The 19361-nt window shown below is 41.0% G+C and overlaps 1 protein-coding gene across 5 annotated transcripts in view; it reads right to left on the bottom strand.

The window, feature by feature from the left end:
• Window positions 1–18934, bottom strand: part of LOC140466734 (ATP-binding cassette sub-family C member 9-like) — a 190225-nt gene extending 171291 nt beyond the window's left edge. For all 5 annotated transcript variants that reach the window (XR_011955272.1, XM_072562268.1, XM_072562265.1 and 2 more), the window contains exon 1: window positions 18674–18934. Coding sequence is in view for 4 of the 5 variants with exons in the window: in XM_072562268.1 (XP_072418369.1) it covers window positions 18674–18818 (145 nt within the window). In the remaining variant the exon portion in view is untranslated. The remainder of the gene's footprint in view (window positions 1–18673) is intronic.
• Window positions 18935–19361: the final 427 nt, after the last annotated feature.

Raw genomic sequence — 19361 nt, forward strand, 5'->3', positions numbered from 1 at the left:
CCAGTGCAAAATTGTCCCTAAGCACCTCCGGGTACTCCGGTTTCCTCCCACAGTCCAAAGATGTGCAGGTCAGGTGAATTGGCCATGCTAAATTGCCCGTAGTGTTAGGTAAGGGGTAAATGTAGGGGTATGGATGGGTTGTGCTTCAGCGGGTCGGTGTGGACTTGTTGGGCCGAAGGGCCTGTTTCCACACTAATGAAAATCTAATGTAAGTCTAATCTAAAATAAATCTAATCTAAACTTAAACTTCAAAATCTTAACTTTATTCTTTTCCACTGACAGAATCCCCACACTTTGGTCTGAGACTAATAATAACTTGTTGCTCTGAGATCATCTCGTTACTTTAAACTTTCTCTTCTCAGAAATGCCACTTGGCACATGTTACTCAATTAAAAGGCTTCTCATCATTTTTGGAACTTAATATATGCTTTCCTCCGGAATGTCTTACCAGCATGACTCTGGAAAGTTCTCTCCCGAGGAACTCTGAGCAACTGCCTCTTTGGAATCATGGGTATTTAGTTTTTGTGTATTTTACAAAAAAGCCAATCATCAACTCCTACACACCCCACCTCCAACTCAGATCTCCAAGAACCCAAACTCAGCAAATGACACTAAAGCATGTTAGTGCACATGCCCACACATATACCTCAGTGACATACAATAGAAAATTAAGTACATACAAAATGGGTGGCACAGTGGCTCAGTGATTAGCATGACTGTCTCATTGTGGTAGGGATCCAGATTCGTTTCCAGCCTTGGATGACAGTCTGTGTGGAGTTTGCAAGTTCTGTGTCTGTGTGGGTTTCTGTCAGGAGCTCCAGTTTCCTCCCACTGTCCAAAGATATACAGGTTAGGTATATTGGCCATGTTAAATTGCCTGTCTTCTGCAGGCTATGTGTATTAGCCATTGGAAATGAGGGGTTATAGGTGTAGGGGATTGAGTTTGGGAGAGATGATCTTCGGAGGGTTGGTGCAGACCCGATGGGCCGAACAGCCTCTTTCTGCGCTGTAGGGATTTTTGATTCTATGTCGTCCATCGTGGCTATAGTCCATGTGATGCAAGTTAGCTGCATCATGGAAGTCTCACAATCCATTTACATAGAGCCATGATAGCTTCGGATACATGATCATTATTACTTTATTTCACAGAGAAGGGAATCAATATCTATTACCTTACTGAATTACTTTGCCCCAACACAAGGATGGCAATTTAAGGAATGTTTAGTTTCCCTCAGACAGATCGGTTTCATTTATTGATTTACATACAAGACACACATTTTACTGACTACTTAGTATTAATACTGTTTTAATTAATAAGTAAAATTAACAAATTAATAATTGATTATTGTTACATTTAGTTTTCTATTTGTCTACCAATTGTACAAATAACCTCTTCTTCAGCAGTTTACACCCTCAGGGAGACAATTTCTGAGGAAACTCTCCACTTGATAAATGGATGATTCTCAAAATCTGCCGAAATAGCGTAAAGCAGTCTTTAATTATTGAGCCAGAAGACCTCTGCTCAACAGGCTCCCCAGATGGCAGCATTAAGAGTGCTGTATTACTGAATTTCAAATTGAGTTCTTACCCAGCTGAGCAGAACTCTTTAGGAAGGCTAAATGAGTTGAATCACAATAAGATCCACAATCTAAACTGTCTACTTAAAAGTCAGAAGTCACATGACACCAGTTTAATCATCCATCAGGTCTATTTGAAATCGCAAGCTTTTGGAGTGTAGCCCCTTCATCAGGTGAAGTGAGAGAGAAGCACAGATACAGAATTCATGGGCGGACAGATCAAGGGCAGAGAGATGAAAAGATCATACAAAAAGTCTAAGTGGAGTGTCAGATAATAAGTCTCTCCAGGTGATCAAATGTGTCACACTGTCTAATGCCCTTGATCACCTGGAGAGACTTATTATCTGACACTCCACTTAGACCTTTTGTATGATCTTTTCATCTCTCTGCCCTTGATCTGTCTGTCCATAAATTCCTTATCTGTGTGCTGCTCTCTCTCACTTCGCCTGATGAAGGGGCTACACTCCAAAAGCTAGTGACTTCAAATAAACCTGATGGATGACAACCTGGCGTCATGTGACTTCTAAGTTTGTCCACCCCAGTCCAACACTGGCAACTCCACTTTATGTCTAAGTAATAAGACCATTAAGCCATGAGACACAGTAGCAGGAGCAGAAACATGCTATTGAACCCATCAAATCTACTCTACCATTCAATGAGATCTTGGCCGATCTGATAATCCACAACTGTCACATCTCTGCTTTACTAAAAAGTGTCTGGTAAAGATGGCAGCCATCATACGTTGTTACACCACCCCGACAGAGGCTTCAGGCTCTAGACCCCCTGCCACAACTGTATTGTATACAGTTCTGGTTGCCCATTACAGGAAGGATGTGGAAGCATTGGAAAAGGTGTAGAGGAGATTTACCAGGATGTTGCTTGGTCTGGAGGGGAGGTCTAATGAGGAAAGGCTGAGAGACTTCTGGATGAAGTCTCATTGGAGAGAAGAAGGCCAAGAGAGGATTTGATAGAGACATACAAGATGATCCGAGGATTAGATAGGGTTGATAGTGAAAGTCTTTTTCCTAGGATGATGACATCAACTTGTATGAGGGAGCATAGCTACAAATTGAGGGGTGATAGCTTTAGGACAGATGTCAGAGGCAGGTTCCTTACTCAGAGTGGTAAGGGCGTGGAATGCCCTGCCTGCCAATGTAGTTAACTCAGCCACATTAGGGACATTTAAACAATCCTTGGATAAACACATGGATGATAGGATAGTGTAGGGGATGGGCTTAGATTAGTTCACATGTCGGTGCAACATCGAGGGCCGAAGGGCCTGTTCTGTGCTGTATTATTCTATGTTCTAAGTTCTACTCTGCTGGCTACCTCCTCCCCCTCTCCTGCTTCTGGATATGTCCCACGTTGCTGTTGGATATATTCCTATCCTCTCTGCTTGGCTGACCTTTAGCTCTCTCCCCCACAGTTTGCAGTATCCTATCAAGCTACTTGTGTGCAAATCGATCGCTGTCCCACCTAGTGAACAGATGCAATGTTTCCAGCAGTGGTTCAACAAGAGCAGTCTTCCAGTGTCCTAATCTATAGCCAGATGGTATTGTAAAGAGATGGTTAAGGCCCCCACTACTTCCCCTTCCTTTTACTCATCAATGTGAGAAATGATTCATTCATGGTAATTCATCACTTTCAAAGATGCTAATTCAGTTCACACTTCCTCTCTATATTTCTCCCATCCTGTGTGACTTGCAGTTTGTGATATCTCATGCACCTATGACCCTTGGTCTAAGAGGTCCCAAGGTTGGGAGGATCTGTGGAGAAGCCTTGGCTTCTGTTATTATACAGATCCTGCAGTCACTGTAAACCAGTGGTAAATGTCATGAAGTTGAAGTGGGTGTAGGTGTAATCATGGAGTCTGCCTTGTCTTGGATGGTGCTGAACTTGAGGGTTGTTGGCATAGTACCCATCCAGAAGAATTGAGAAAATTCCACCACACTCTTGAATTGTGTCTTATCAGTGCTGAAAGATTTGGGCATGCCATAGAATTCCAGTCTTCAACTTCTTATAGATGCAATATTCATATGGCTGGCCCATTTAGGTTTCTTGTCAATTGTAACCACCAGGATGATGATGGTTAAAGGTTTGCCAGTGATCCCATTAGTGTCAAGAGGAGGTGGTTAGTCTCTCCTTGTTCCAAAATGGTAATTATCTTGCCCTTAAATGCCAGCAAATCAGACCAAGCCTGAACATTGTCCAAATACTTCCTAAGGTCAAGCAAGTCATTTGCATCCCATTTTTGGAATGTTAATGATTTTTAGGGCCACTGCTTTACTGAGGTCCCTGTAACCCTGCATTTCCCCTCGTTAGTCCATCTAGTCTGTATATCTTGGACAATTCAGCATGTCCAATCTACCTAACCTGCACATCTTCAGAGTGTGGGAGGAAGCCCACGCAGACACTGACAGAATGTGCAAACTCCACACAGACAATTACCTGAGGTTGGAATCAAACCTGGTCCCGGGTGCTGTGATGCAGCATTGCAACCCACTAAGCCACCATGCCACCCCTTCCTTTACAGAAAGCAGGTTTCAAAGACTCATGACCCTCAGAAAAAGGTAGCTTTATCAAGTTAGCATCTTATTTTTAACTGTTGCTGCCTGTGGTGTGCCCTTGACTTTTTATTTTGCTCTGGTAATCCCCTGCCCTGAGGCAATGGTAGATAGAGTGAGGGATCATGATGTTAATTGTGAAGTTTCGGATTGTGATAAAATTCTGTTCCGGTGCCTTCAATGCTTCATGGATGTCTGGTTTTGAGCCACTAAATCTGTGGCTAATTTATCCATTTAGCATACTAGCAGGGCCATGCAAACTGCTGGAGTTCATCTTCATTGTGAAGCTGGGATTGTGGAATGGTCACTCTGACTAATACTGTCATAGGCAAATCTGCCTGAAACAAGGAAGAGTCAGGCCAACTTTGTGGGTGTCTTACCACTTGTCACAAGTCCAGTCCAGCAGTTGACAAAATACGAGAGCTGGGTAAACAACCACTATGGGACCATCATTTACAGTCATTGGAAAAACAACATCAAAGCAACACTAGTTAATATTATAGTCACTGATCATTCCAACATCATAAAAAAATACTGCTTCTGATATATTTAATATATTTTCTGTTCTGTGGAAAAATAACCTTTATCAACATCAAATATAGCAGTATTCATTTATTAGACAGCCCCATCCTTTACATAAATATTAATAACAACTCCTCACACTCCATCGCAAGATAACAAATCAGTTTTTTTTATGATGCAATTGTGAAATGGTGCAATAGTGGAGTATTTTTAAGTACTTTCTGACAATAAATGATTCATTTTATGGATTTGTGAAAGCTGCTTGTGAGTATAATTTTTTGCGATCTCCATAATCACTTAGATCAAGATCGAAGGATAATTATTAATACACTCAGGAGAAAGCAAAAGAACCCAAATTAGAAGTGGCATACATCTTCTGCAGAAAACCATTGTGGAAAGGAAGATTAACCAGTTTTAGTTAGACAGTTTAGATATTTTCCTTGTACATAGTCATAGAGTCATATAGCACGGAAACAAGTTCTTTGGTTCCAACCAATCCATGCCGAACATAATCCCAAACTAAATTAGTCCCACCTACCTGCTCCTGGCCTATATCCCTCCAAACCTTTCCTTTTCATGTATCCATCCAGATGGTCTTTTATATTTGATTTCTGGTGACAGTCTCAATCCTCTTTCAGCTCTATACAACATGTTTCATCCTTAGTTACTTTTACGAAAAGGAGACAACACTGCATCAGAACTAATGGCTGTTAAGTGTTTTATATCTGGAATTTGATAGATTAAGAAACAAAGGTTTACATTATGATCTCTTCTAAAGTAATCACAATTTTTTAAAAAAAACTATTTTAGGTAACTTCATACTTGCACAGGATCTGATTAAACACTTTTTGTTACTGTTGTGACTGTAATGAGGTCAGCCGAATGGACCTCATAGAATATGAGATCCATGATCGGACCAGATTAACAGGCCCAAGCAGGGACTCCTGGCTGACAGATATAAACAGGAACGACAGATTCTGCTAACTCTGAGGAAGCTGGACCAGGGTCATGTGTATGAATAAAGGGGTGACTTGGTCACAGGATAGCAGCCTCTGAGGAGTTATTTCAGTTCCCACATGATTTTATTCTAAAAGTTAATTCTTAACTGACCATTATACTCAGAATACAATGTGTTTCGGGATATTCACCAAATTCTTAGTAAATTATGACTAAAGGTACAATACCTCAAATCCAGCATCCTTTGGCTGTACCAGATTTTGGATGTTTCCAGGTTTAAGGTCAGATGAATCAGTCCATGAGCAGTTTAGATCAAGCCAGGTCAAGTTGCAAGGGGGTCAAGAGCTGCTTGGAGCACATTATAGAGCATTTTGTGAAACTCAATTGGGGGCCTCACTGTACCGATGCAGGGCATAGCTGCAGAGTCCAGGTAAGATTTTTTATTACTCAATTAGAATTAGATATACCGGACAGTGAAGAAGGTTACCTCAAAGTACGATGAGACCTGGATCAGATGGGCCAATGGGCCGAGGAGTGTCATTCAGATAAATGTGAGGTGCTGCATTTTGGAAAGGCAAATCAGAGCAGGACTTATACACTTAATAGGAAGGTCCTAGGGAGTGTTGCTGAACAAAGAGACCTTTGAGTGCAGGTTCATAGCTCCTTGAAAATGGAGTCTCAGGTAGATAGGATAGTGAAGAAAGTGTTTGGTGTGCTTTCCTTTATTGGTCAGAGCATCGAGTATAGTAGTTGAGAGGACATTGGTTAGGTCGCTGTTGGAATATTATTTGCAATTCTGGTCTCCCTCCTTTCGGAAGAATGTTGTGAAACGTGAAAGGGTTCAGAAAAGATTTACAAGGATGTTGCCAGGGTTGGAGGATTTGAGCTGTAGGAAGAGGCTTAATAACTAGGGTTGTTTGCCTTGGAGCGTTGGGGGCTGAGGGGTGACCTTATAGAAGTTCATAAAATCATGAAGCACATTGATCGGGTAAATAGATTTGGTCTCTTCCCTGGGACGGGGGAGTCTAGAACAACAGAGCTTAGGTTTAGGGTGAGAGGGGAAAAATTTAAAAGGGACCTAAGGGGCAACTTTTTCATGCAAAGGGTGGTGCGTGTATGGAATAAGATGTCAAAGGAAGAGATGGAGACTGGTACAATTCCAACATATAAAAGGCATCTGGATGGTTATATGAATAGACAGGTTTTAGAGAGATATGGGCCAAGTGCTGGCAAATGGGACTAAATTAATTTCGGATATCCACTCGGACGAGTTGGACCAAATGGTCCATTTCCTTGCTGTATGTCTCTATGACTCTAACTAATGCATGTAGGTTAGAAAATTTTCTGGTTTCAGATGTTGCCGGTTTTTGGTACCCAGATTGAAATACCTTACCTGTAAAATTCATAGAAATACTCAAAGCTAATTGTCATGAACAGGTGCTAAAATAAAACCAAGAAATGCTGGAGAAACTAAGCATGTCTTGCAGAATCTATGGGGAGTGAAGCAGACTTAAAGTTTCAAGTCCAGTTTTGAGTATCCACAGTATTTCGCTTTTACTGGTCGGTACAATTTGGTTAATCTTGTTAAAATTTCTTACTTAGAATAATAAAGAAGAGCAAAGCAAGTAAAAAAAAATGTGTTCCCAATTAATAAAGCATTTCTAAACACATTGTACAATCTGCCTTATTGCATTGTTAACTAATTCAATCACCTGAAGGAAAGTTCTGCATTATTCTTTCCTACTATTGGAACTACTCAAGAATATCACAACCTCTTCCAGCTTCTCAATCATTTTCCACCACACACAATTCTAAACTCTCTGCATATTTCCACATTTAGCAAAACCTGCTTTACATCCTCTTTTGATCCTCTACTGGGAACTAAACAGGTTTAATAGTCTGAGCTTGAATCCCCACAAGGCTATTCATTCTCATTCCAAAATTTCAGATTTGTAGGTGTCTTCTTGAGGTTTCTCATTGTTCAAATCACTCCACAGCTACACCCCTCTTATTTCCATAATCCAATCTAGCTCAGTAATCTGCTGAGTAATTTGCATTCCAGCAAGTTTAGCCACTTGTTTAATAATAAATTATTGATTTTATGATTATTTGAAGCAAACTGGTTGATCGATCTTTTCCTATTAAGTCTACTCTATGATTGGTATATCAGGATTTCATTTAAATTGATGTTGTAGCCAGTGGAGTAGTGGAGCCAAAGACAAACAGTGCACTAATCTTATCTTGGTTGTAACAATGGGACCAGATGGCTTTGAGGAGGTACCTAGATAATGTTGCCTTAGAGATTCCAGTACTCTGGACTATCAGGACATTGGTGAGATTTTGATATTATGGCACCACTAAGAATGAGATGGCACTGAAAATCACATATTTTGTCAATGAAAGCAGTGTGCTACAGGTTATGTTCTCAAATTAAACTCTTACAGGATAGGTCACTAACCTAGAACATAACCCTCGAGGCGTATTTCCAGGAGGCTTATGTTACGGACCAGACCAAACCTCCTCAAAATATATCATAATAGTCTAGATCTTAATCTTTTCTTATTTTAAAGCAAAGCATAAGGTGTTGAATTCCAGATGCAATTTGACTGGTCAAACTACCAGATTTAAAGTAAAACAGACTTCATTCCTACCTTGTAGTTAAAATTCAACAAAGAAAAAATAAAGAAAAGATTGGTTTTGCTATAACTATCAAAATGTTTAACGAAATAATAGATACACTCACTATTACTAATTAACTGTTTCAATACAGTAACATCCTATAAACACTTCTTTTACAAAGGCATATTCAGAAAAATAGATTGTCGAGCATGTAACTCCAACAGCAGGAAGAGCACCTCCGCTTTTTGCTGGAGGAAAACACAGCTTCCACATCTTCAAAACCCCAGCAGCAACTGCTGCTACTAAAATTTAAAAATCCTGGTTCTATAGGAGATTGAACCCACCCATTCAGGATGCATCTATTGTTTTGACTTTTTAAAAAAAGGCCTCACAAACTTTTTACTCTAGTGGCTCTGCATAGAGCGCTCACTACTTTTGTCTTGAAACTGCTCTTCAAAAACAAAAGGACAAAATACTCCTCTTAAAGCCATAGTATCATTACTCCTAAAGAACAATAAAATCCAGGCCAAGCTTCAGATCAAGTGCAATTTAAAGCTGAGATGGAAGGAGTCTTGTGATGAGGCTATAACCATGGACAATGCAGAAAGAGATCTTTGCAAGGGAGTTTGCTTCCTGAGGGGAAGCCTAATGACCAGTGAGATCTAGACTTCAGCAGCCACATTAACAGCTTGAGTGCAATGACTGTGCTAAGTAACAACAATTTAAATACCTGCACAAGCAGTTTGTCTGTGTGAAAATCAGTTATATCCAGCTAGTATGCAAGAGTCGAAAAAACAGCTTATTGGTCTTAGTCGTCAAATTCGTGGTCCCTCGAAAGCTAATTCAGGAGTTTGGAACTTCTCAAGTGAATGTATGATAAAAGTGAAAACAGGAGTTGATGTTATCGATCAGGAAGGTCAAGAGAAACAGTCAGTCAGTGATCAAAACAACAAATGGAAAATGAGACTAAGTGAGCTGAAGATATAATTCCTGCACCTGCAGCAGGAACAGAAGTTAAAAGGTTCACATTTAGAGCATCTGTTAAATCAGAAGAAGAGTACAAGCAGTACCTAAGTGTCATCTCCTTATATAAAACTGCTGTGAAACTGATGAGTTCTTCTAGTGACAATATTCCAGGTGAAGTTAGTGTTGGGTTGGGATATAATGAGGCATCCTTCTTTTGAAGTTGGTCATAGTCAATGGGAACAAGGTTCGTCTGATTAAGACAACACAGTTAAACTAGTCAGGATCAGAATAAGTACCTCAGTAGAAATGCTAAGAGAGCACAAAAAGGTTTTGAATAAGGAGGAAAAAGATAACATAACCTTCACTGTAATATTAAATATCATAAGTTGAGTTCTTGCAATTGCTGTCACTGTTTCAAGATTTAATTTTTCACCCCTGAGTTATCTGTGAATAATACAAATGGCAGGCCAGTATCTACCAAAGAAATTAGCAAAGAAACTCGATGAGGCATTGCTCAGTAAAGTATTCACTAATGTAATGATTGACTGATCTAACAAGTGATGATGTTGAGGAACTGCAGGAGTATTTCACACTTAGAAATGAACTGCATGTGCAACAAGGCTATCTCCTGTGGGGTTTAAAAAAGCATAATTATGCCAAGGTAGAGAGAGAGAGATGGCTAGAGGAACTTCACCCAGAGCACACAGGGATAGTCTGTATGATGGCAATAGTCAGAAGTTATTATTAATATCCAAGAGATAGTTAGATATATGGAAAAGTTGGTGGAGTCTCAGAACGAGAAATGATCCAACTAAGGTTCCTTTCATTTAATAATCAAAGGCTGCTTGATGCCACTCAGTCAAGTGTTGCCCTGATGTCAAGTGTAGTCACTTTCATTCAACCTCTGGAGTTCAGTTCTTTTCCCATAATTGGACTAAAGCTGTAATGAGGTCAGGTCCAAGTGATATTGGTAGATAACCAAATAGCAGGTTTTTGCTATGTAATGGATGGCACTGTTGAGAAACCTTTCTGTCCCTTTGCTGATGATTGAGAATCAACTAAAGGGGTAGTAATTCGCCAAATTGGATTTGTTCTGCACTTTGTGAATAGGACAGACCTGGGCAATTTTCCATATTGTCAGGCAGATGCCAGTGATGTGACTGTCCTGGAACAGCTTGGCTAGAATCATGGTTCACACCTGAGTAAGAGCTTTCAGCATTACTGCTGGAATACTGTCAGGGCCACAGCCATTGCAACATTCAGTGCGTTTAGCCATTTCTTGATCACATGTGCAGTGAGTTGAATTGGAGGAAGACTGGCATCTATGATGCTGGGGACTTCCAAGAGGAGAACAGAGACGAATCATCCACACTGCACTCCTGATCAAAGATTGTTGCAAATGGTTCAGCCATATGTTTAGCACTGATGTGTTGGTCTCAATGACATATCCCGTCTACTTGGTTTTTTTTTAAGTCTGCCTTCATTCATGACAGGATGGGGCAGGACAACAGAGCTTCAATCTGAAACATGAGTCGTGGGATCATTTGGCAAAATATGTATTATAATGAACAAAATGCTGGAGATATTCAGCAGGTCAGCATCTGTGGCATTAAAGCAGAGTTAGCATTTTGGGTCCAGTGAGCCTTCTTCAGAACATATATGTACTGTGGTGTTTCCACTGCTTAGCATGTTTCTAACTCAATGTTTTCAGATTCATTAGGCTGGTATCTCATTTTTATGAATGCCCGATGCTGCTCATGGCATACTATCCTGTACTCCACATTGAACCAAAGTGACTTAATGATAATGCAAAGAAGAATATCCTCAGCAATGGGATTACAAGGTGGGCTTGAATAACTACACCACATTGAATCCTTACAGTATGGAAGGTATTTGGGCTATTCGACCCATTGAGTTCACATTGACCCTCCGCAGGGCATCACATCCCAGACCTATTACCCCCTCCAATCCCCATAATCCTGCATTTCCCATGGCTAACCCACCTAGCCTGCACATCCCTGGACACTATGGGACAATTTAGCATGGCCAATCCACCTAAGCAGCACCTCTTTGGACTGGGAGGAAACCCATGCAGACACAGGGAGAATGTGCAAACTTCACACAGACAGTCACCCAAGCATGGAATCGAACCCAGATTCTGTGAGACAGCAGCACTAACCACTGAGCCACCCTGCCACCTCACATGAGCTCCAGAGACTCAGAAAAGCAGCTCACTCCAGCTCCTCGACAGCAACTACAGAGGGGCAATAAGTACAGGCTTTGCCAATGATGCCCACATCCTCTGAACAAATAAAAGTTCTGCTGCTCTTGTGGAGTAACCTCAGTAACCTCATGGGTTCCCAGATTTGAATTGTCAGATCTAATCTAAATCTACCCCAGTTATCACTTTTACCATACCCTTATAACAATGAAGAGTATCCTCAGTGTGAAGAATTCTGTCTCCACAAATACTGTACATTGATCATTGCCACAAGCACTTGTCCTGGACAATCTTTCCATGTCAATTAGGTCGCTGAGGATGGTTCAGCGAGGTTTTTGCCTAGATTTGCTTTCTTCACACCCACGATTTGCTGACACAATATTCATTCCTGATGAAGAGCTTATGCCTGAGACATTGACTTTCCTGCCCCTCGGATGCTGGCTGACCTGCTGCGCTTTTCCAGCGCCATACTTTTTGACTCTGACTCTCCAGCTCCTGTAGTCCTCACTTTCTCCTGTTACAATCTTCAAGAGTGGGCAAGCTCAGACATTACAGTTCCCCCACCCAGAGTCCATTCTCTGATGCTCTTCCATGTAGCATTCGCTCTGGAGCAATGCACTTTCTGACTTTTAAGACGGTTCACTATCCACATGGTAAAAATCAGGAGTGTGATGGAATACTCCTCACTTGCCTGGATGGGTACTGCTCCAATAACACTCATGATACCATCCAGGACTTTACAGTCCACTTGCTTGATATCCCATCCAGCACCTTCAACATTACAACAGCATACAGTGACGGCAGCATGTATCATCTGCAAAGTGCATTGCAATAACTCACTAAGGCTCCTGCAACTACACCTTCTGAATATTTGATCTCTACCATCTAGAAGGACGAGGGCAACAAATAACTGGGAACACTGAAACCTGCACAAGTTCCTATCCATGCCACTCTGCGTCCTGACTTGGAAATATATCCCAGCCCTAATCCTAACACTTCACTACTGCTGACTCAAAATCGCTTCCTAACAGCACTTTGGGTGTCCCTACACCCTAAGGATAGCAGCCACTCAGGAAGGCAACTCACCATCCCCAGAGTAGCCAGGGATGAGCAATAAATGATGGTCCAGCCAGTGACATCCATATCTTATGAAAAAATGTTTCAAAAAAAACAAACTACAGAGATAGGGATGGGCCAAGGCCAAGGAGGAATTTGAAAAGAAGGTTGAGAGTTTTAATATTTAGTCACTGTGAGACACTGGAGGTTAGAAAACACAGACATGGCCGAATAGGATTTGGTGTGGGAAAGGCAATAGGCACCAAGGTCTTGGGTGAGCTGCACAGAGCACAGAGGTGGCTGATTAACAGGATCCAAGAGTCGGCTTCAACAATTTCAATTTCTGACTCTAAGTTCATTTCACAGCTTCCATTTCCACCCAGTCATTGGCCTCCCCTACGCTCTTTCATGAAGACACAGATGTGGAAGCGATCCTGGGTTCAACACTTACGGACTCCATGAGAAAGCTCCAGTATTCAAAGTTTTCTCCACTACCTGAACATGTGATGGTTACACAGGCTAAGGTTCACTATGTAAGGAACTCAAGAATGGACAGATGCCATTAAAACTGAATTAATACCCCTGAAAGATGCAATACAACTGTTACTCCATGAATTGCTATGTGACTATTTAGCATACCTTTTTACTGATAAGGCACCAAGATGAGGCTGCTTATTGAGCAGCCATGTCCAAATTAGACAAATATCAGGCATGGTTTTTCCATTGTAGTTGTCCAACTATCTAGCATTACTGCAAGAGACTAGGTAAGAGCTCATTCTTGTTGTGTCAGCTCTCCATTCAGTCAGATGTGGCAACATTAACATTTACTCTGTTTCACCTCCCTTTTTTTTGTTAATACACATCCCATATTTCACAAGAACTGCTAACCCTTGGGGAAAATTTAATCCTAACCCCACCCAGAGATAAAGAAGTCAGAAGATGCAGTGAGGTCGTTGAAATAAAGCATTTCATTTTCTCACAGCTCAACTTCTGCTGGTCCCCATTGGAGCTATTTACCAAATAGATGGCTTTCCCACTGGAAGCAAGCAGGAGCCTCAAATTTATTTATTCTGCGTTCTTGTTATATCAGTGGGATGGCAAAAGATTTCTGCTTGGATCTTAACCATCTATAATTTGCTGGGCATTCTGAAGCAGGTCAGCATTGGAAGTGGGGGAATTGTGTGGGTCACAAAGAGGGCCGTGATATAAGTCATACCCTCTAAGTCTCACAGGAATACCTACAGCCATCTGTTTTGAGACTCTTTCCATTCATCTCCCACAAGCTGCTCCAGAAATCTTCAACCCACCAATTATCTGTCCTGGAATGAACCTCGCTCTGTTGTTGGGCAGGAGAATACACACTCGGTAGCTCCTGGCTGACCACCAGTTGACGGCTGACCAGTGGCATGTACTGAGGTCGAGGAACTACAGTATCCCGGGCCTGAAATCTAGGCCATCATGTTTACGTTGCACCCATCACCTCCTCCTTGCCTGCACAAACAAATTGAGAGTTAAAATGCCTTTATTTAGAATTATTCCTTGCAGGTTGTTAAATCAAGCATTACTGTGGCCCTAACTGTACATTAAATTGATGGAGACTACTCTTTAACAGCCAATATTTCTGAAGGAAATGAGGAATGTTACCTTTTTTTCACAAGTAGATTATTGCATGGTCTGTTTAACAATCCTGGCTTGAATATAGTGACCTTGATAATTACATACATTTTTTGGTCTGCTTCATGCTGAATGATATCTTAGAGGTTTCCAGACTACTGCTACAGTATTCACATTGACTCGTATTATCTATAGCTTGTGCAGGTTTCCTTTGGGAGGTCAACAATTGGGAATGAAAGAGACTTTCCCATACTCTGAACATTGATACCCAAACTAACCTACAGACCAGATTCAACGACATAGACATCGTATGTTTTCATATCTTTTCCACTTTGAGATTTCCAATCTCAGAAGCGTTGTTCAAGTTAAGAGACTTATTCCTCCTTAATCTTTGCTATCCTACCCTGTTATGAGTGATCAGTCCATATTTTAGCTTATAAAGGCTCAAATGAAACTGACTATAGCTTTATCATACCATCACATCCATCTTCACTCCACCTCATATTTCCTACATCACTTCACTCCAAAAGTGCTTAGTTGGCCATGGAGTGCTTCCAATAATCCTGAAGGGTGAAAAGCACTGTATAAATTAGATTTGTTCTTATTGTGCAGTCATGTCCTAATTAGATGAACATCAGGCATGGTTTTTCCAACTATCTGGCATTACTGCAAGAGATTAGGTAAGAGCTCACTCTTGCTGTACCAGCTCTCCATTCAGTCAGACATGGCAAGGACATAAAGTACACCTGCCCAATATGGATGGTTGCAATCTAACTGAACGCAAATTGCTGGGCATACATCATTGGCACTCACTGCCTTTAAGGGTGGTAGTGGCAGAAACCTTCAGAACATTTAAGTATTTAAATGTGTAGTTATGATGCCAAAGCGTACAGGTGCTAGAGAATGAGTTTTGATTCACTAGGTGCTTGTTTCTCACAAAGATGAGGAAGGACACCACTTTGACTAGGACAACACATCAATCCTCGGACATGCCCAACAGAGACACGCACAAAAATTCCTAGAGTAAGGCATACCAACTGGAATTCTATCAACAAACACATAGAATTGGACCCCATCTACCATCATCTGAGAAAAAAAACAGGAAATTACATCAACACAGGAAATTACATCACCAACACAGGAAATGACGCCAACACAGGAAATGACACCACCAACCCAAGGAAACCTAAACACAAATAGAAAGCAGGATGTAACACCAGTGCTTCACAAAACGCTCACTGATGATTTTACCTAGTATGGTGACGAAACATCTGGAAACGGACCTTCCAGCTCAGTCGGCAAACTTACATCCAGTGCTTGTTTTTGACTAGCACAGGCTTGATGGGCACAGGCTTGATCTCCATGCTGTAGATCTCTACAAATCTAACACCTGATATCTTTTCTGGAATTTGCACCGATACAATGCTGGTACATTCCTATCAGGGAAATTGCTATAGTAGCAGTGTAGTGGTTGGAACCAGGTAGATCTTATTGACTATGAGATCCTTGATTGGGGTTGCTAACCTGGGCCAATCAGGGAGCCATGGCTGACAGGTGTAAACAGGGGATTCAGAATCTCCTCACATCAGGGACTGACTCCAAACTGGCTGGTCACAGCCAGTGTATTGTGCACATGTAAATAAAGGATGACTTGGTGACTATACTGGCCTCTGTGCAGTTATTTGAAGCAGGGAGAGCCTTTTAAAATTTTAAATAGCCTCTGCAATTGATCACAGAGCAAATGCCTGTTTTGTCTGAGAGAAAAAAATGCTCTTTCCTTTATCTGCACATTCCTGACAATCCCTGAAGCAATAGATCTAAGTGCTATGAAACATACTCTAGCCATCTTCTATCTGTAATCAGTTGTGCTGAGAGAGTTCAGTTTAAAATAAGTCTCACAACTTGATCTCATAAGATTCCATGGATTAGGCATCATGAAGGACAAAGGCCAAATGCCCTGTTAGATTCTGCCAGCATTATTCAAAGCCTGAAAGAAAGTGTCTGACGTATCCAAAGCAGACCATTGCTAGTAAGCTGTGAAAATAGACAGTAGTGTAATTCCTGTTAAATCCATAGCAAGTTTCAAATCAGTGACTAATACTGAACATTAAAATAGGCTTAACGAATACAGACATTGCATTGAGAGAAACCAACCCAAAGATGTGGAGATTGGGTGGATTATCAATGCAAAATTTCCCATTGTGTCCAGGGATGTGTAGACTAGATGGGTTGGCCATGGGAAATGCTGGGTTACAGGGATAGGGTGGGAGGTGGGTCTGGGAGGGATGCTCTTCAGAAGGTTAATGTTGGTTCAATGGACCGAATCTCCTGCTTTTGCACTGTTGGGATTCTATGTACTCTTGAGAAATCCTATTAGTGAACCAGAGTCAAGTGAATAATTAATTTTATAGATGGCCTAAGTTCAGGAAAGGAGTTGAACAATTTTGGCTATCAAAACCATTCTATTAGTTGCTTAAGTGATTTAGACAATAGAAAATGTTTGTTTTTCTCAAAATGGAATATTAAAAGAGATCAGCTGGACATTTCTTACACAGATGTTGCTGGGCATGGAAGGTTTGAGTTATAAAGAAAGGCTGGGACTTTTTCCACTGGAGCATAGGAGGTTGAGATACGACCTTATAGTGGTTTTTAAAATAATGAAGGGCATAGATAGGGTTAATGACAGGTGTCTTTTGCCTTGGATGGGGGATTTCAAGATGAGTGGTTACATTTTTAAGGTGAGAGGAGAGAGATTTTAAAAAAGACATGAGGGGCAAATTGTTTACATAGAGGGTGGTTTGCATGTGGAATGAACTTCCTGAGGAAGTGGTGGACGTTGGTACAATTAGAACATTTAAAAGACATTTGGATAAGAACACAAATAGGATAGGTTTGGAGGGATATGGACCAGGAGTAGGCAGCTAGGACTAGTTCAGTTTGGAATTATGTTCAGCATGGACTGGTTGGACTGAAGGGTCTGTTTCTGTGCTGTATTACACTATGACTTTATGATCCAGTTATCAGGTCACCTTGTTATGCATATTTATTTCAGATGCAGTTAAAGGTTTAGTCAAAATGCTTTAAAATTCTGTACGTATTATAATCCAGTGGGTGCACTTGAAAAGTTCTATCATGTAAATCAGTGAAACAAAGAGACTGAAGTAACATTTCCTAAAAAAAATTAAATTGTATGTGATGATATCATACATAATCACTTCCTTAAACATATTCATGCTAAAAAGCATTGTTTTAAGACTTACTGTGAGGGCTTTGGGAAAAAAAAAACATCTTGCATTTATGTAACCTCTTTCATGTCCCCAATACTTTACAACCAATAATGAGGAGCTATTTCTGAAATGTAGGAAAGGGGTAACCATTTCTGTACAGGAAGGTCTCACCAACAACAATGAGATAATGGTCAGACACTATGCTTTTCTACTACTGTTGGCTCAGGGATAGATATTGGCCGGAACTGCAAGCAGGATCCCTGCCTCCCTCCAACTCTTCTGCAAAACTTTGCTCTGTGCATCTTTTTACACCCAACTGACAGGTTAGATTGGGCCGTTGTTCTCAAAGCAGAAACCATGTAGCACTCCCTCAGCACGACACTAGACCATTTGTTTAGATTTTTTGTTAACGAGTTCTCTGAAGTGGAACTTGAAACTCTGATCTCTTAAGTCGGCTCAGAAGTGTGAATGTGACCGACTGGGTCACAGCGAAAAGGTCCAAAAAGTATAAACAGACACTTATTCCATCGAACCTGTTTTCTATTCTCTGCAAGCACGTATAGACCACACAGCCTTTTTAAATTTAAAGCTTATGGTTGAGATAGACAACATTGTACTTATTGCACATCTTGATGTAGGAAGAAGAGCCATCCTCTTTTATTACAGATGCCACTATAAGCAATTGACTCACTCAACAACTTGAAGGTGCATTAACAGTCATCCATGTATTAGCTACTGGCTTGGCAAGGGCATGGGTGTCAGGCAACTGTGGCCCTAGAGGATAATGGTAAACCAGCTGGACAAATATAGTACTCAGTTAAAAATCACAAAACACCAGGTTATAGTCCAACCTGATGAAGAAGCAGCGCTCCAAAAGCTAGTGCTTCCAAATAAACCTGTTGGACTATAACCCGGTGTTTTGTGATTTTGTACACCCCAGTCCAAATCATAATATAGTACTGTATGTGTTAAGAGAAGGTCTTTGGTTTTTTTTTGGATAGAGTCAAACTCCAATGTTTGTTTGTTTTCTTGATATGCTACTGTACAGAACAAAACTGTGTTTGTGACTATGTATATACACAGATTTTTTTATGAATAAAGTATATTTTTGAAATAAAAAAATACAATTCCGGTTAGAGGCACTCCAGGGTTCCTATTCAGATAGGGGCATTGTGTTTTTATACAGAGAAGGCCAGGTTACGATGCAACCCAAAATAAAGTGGCAGGAGATTGCCGCCGATCTGTCAAACCAAGAGGGTCCTGCAGTATTGCGGGGGGATGCTTGTCGATTCCAGTTCTGTGGCCATCCCGGCTCATCGCGCTGCGTTAACAACGTTCATGTGTACTCACCGATAAATAATATGGGGAAAGTGATGAAGAGCAGGAAGACATGAGGCACTAGGTTAAGAGCATCCACGAAGCAGCCGTTGTTTAAGACGCCCCTGTCGACGTTGTAAGCTTCAGCGGTGTCATTTCCACAGAAGGACAGGGCCATGTCTTCCTCCCAGCAGCTCGTCAGTAACGCAAAAGGGGGAAAGCCGTGCTCCACTCAGCCCCGATCTTCAACCCATTCATTCCTCCTTAGTGCAGAAACTACACAGCACCACAGCCCTGCTATTTATATACACATCGTGCAAATGACGTTCAGAGCAAAGCAGCCAGTGTGTCCCGCCCCCTCCTGGACTGAATACACACTGGTCCCGTGCAAAATCTCAGAGTCAATTGGAAACATAGAAAATATTCCTTAGTCAATATTTACATGTCAGTCCTGGTGATTGATTATTCATGGATTTGTAAGTCATTCTATTTCATTAAGAGGTTTAACAGCACTTTACTTTTCCCCTGGTGAGTTAAGATACCTCAGTAATGACAATTCATTTAGTTCACAATAATGCCCAAGAGGATAACAGAATAATATTCTTGGTTCTCATCCCCAAGGTTTCAGGTGCGAGTTAAGGAATTGAAGTTTAATATCCCCTAGGGAGCTGGGGAATCATTTTCAAAGTTTTGAATAATCAAGCAACTACTTTAAATTAAA

This window comes from Chiloscyllium punctatum, chromosome 44 (genome assembly GCF_047496795.1).
Source record: "Chiloscyllium punctatum isolate Juve2018m chromosome 44, sChiPun1.3, whole genome shotgun sequence".
NCBI classification, from domain to species: Eukaryota; Metazoa; Chordata; class Chondrichthyes; order Orectolobiformes; family Hemiscylliidae; genus Chiloscyllium; species Chiloscyllium punctatum.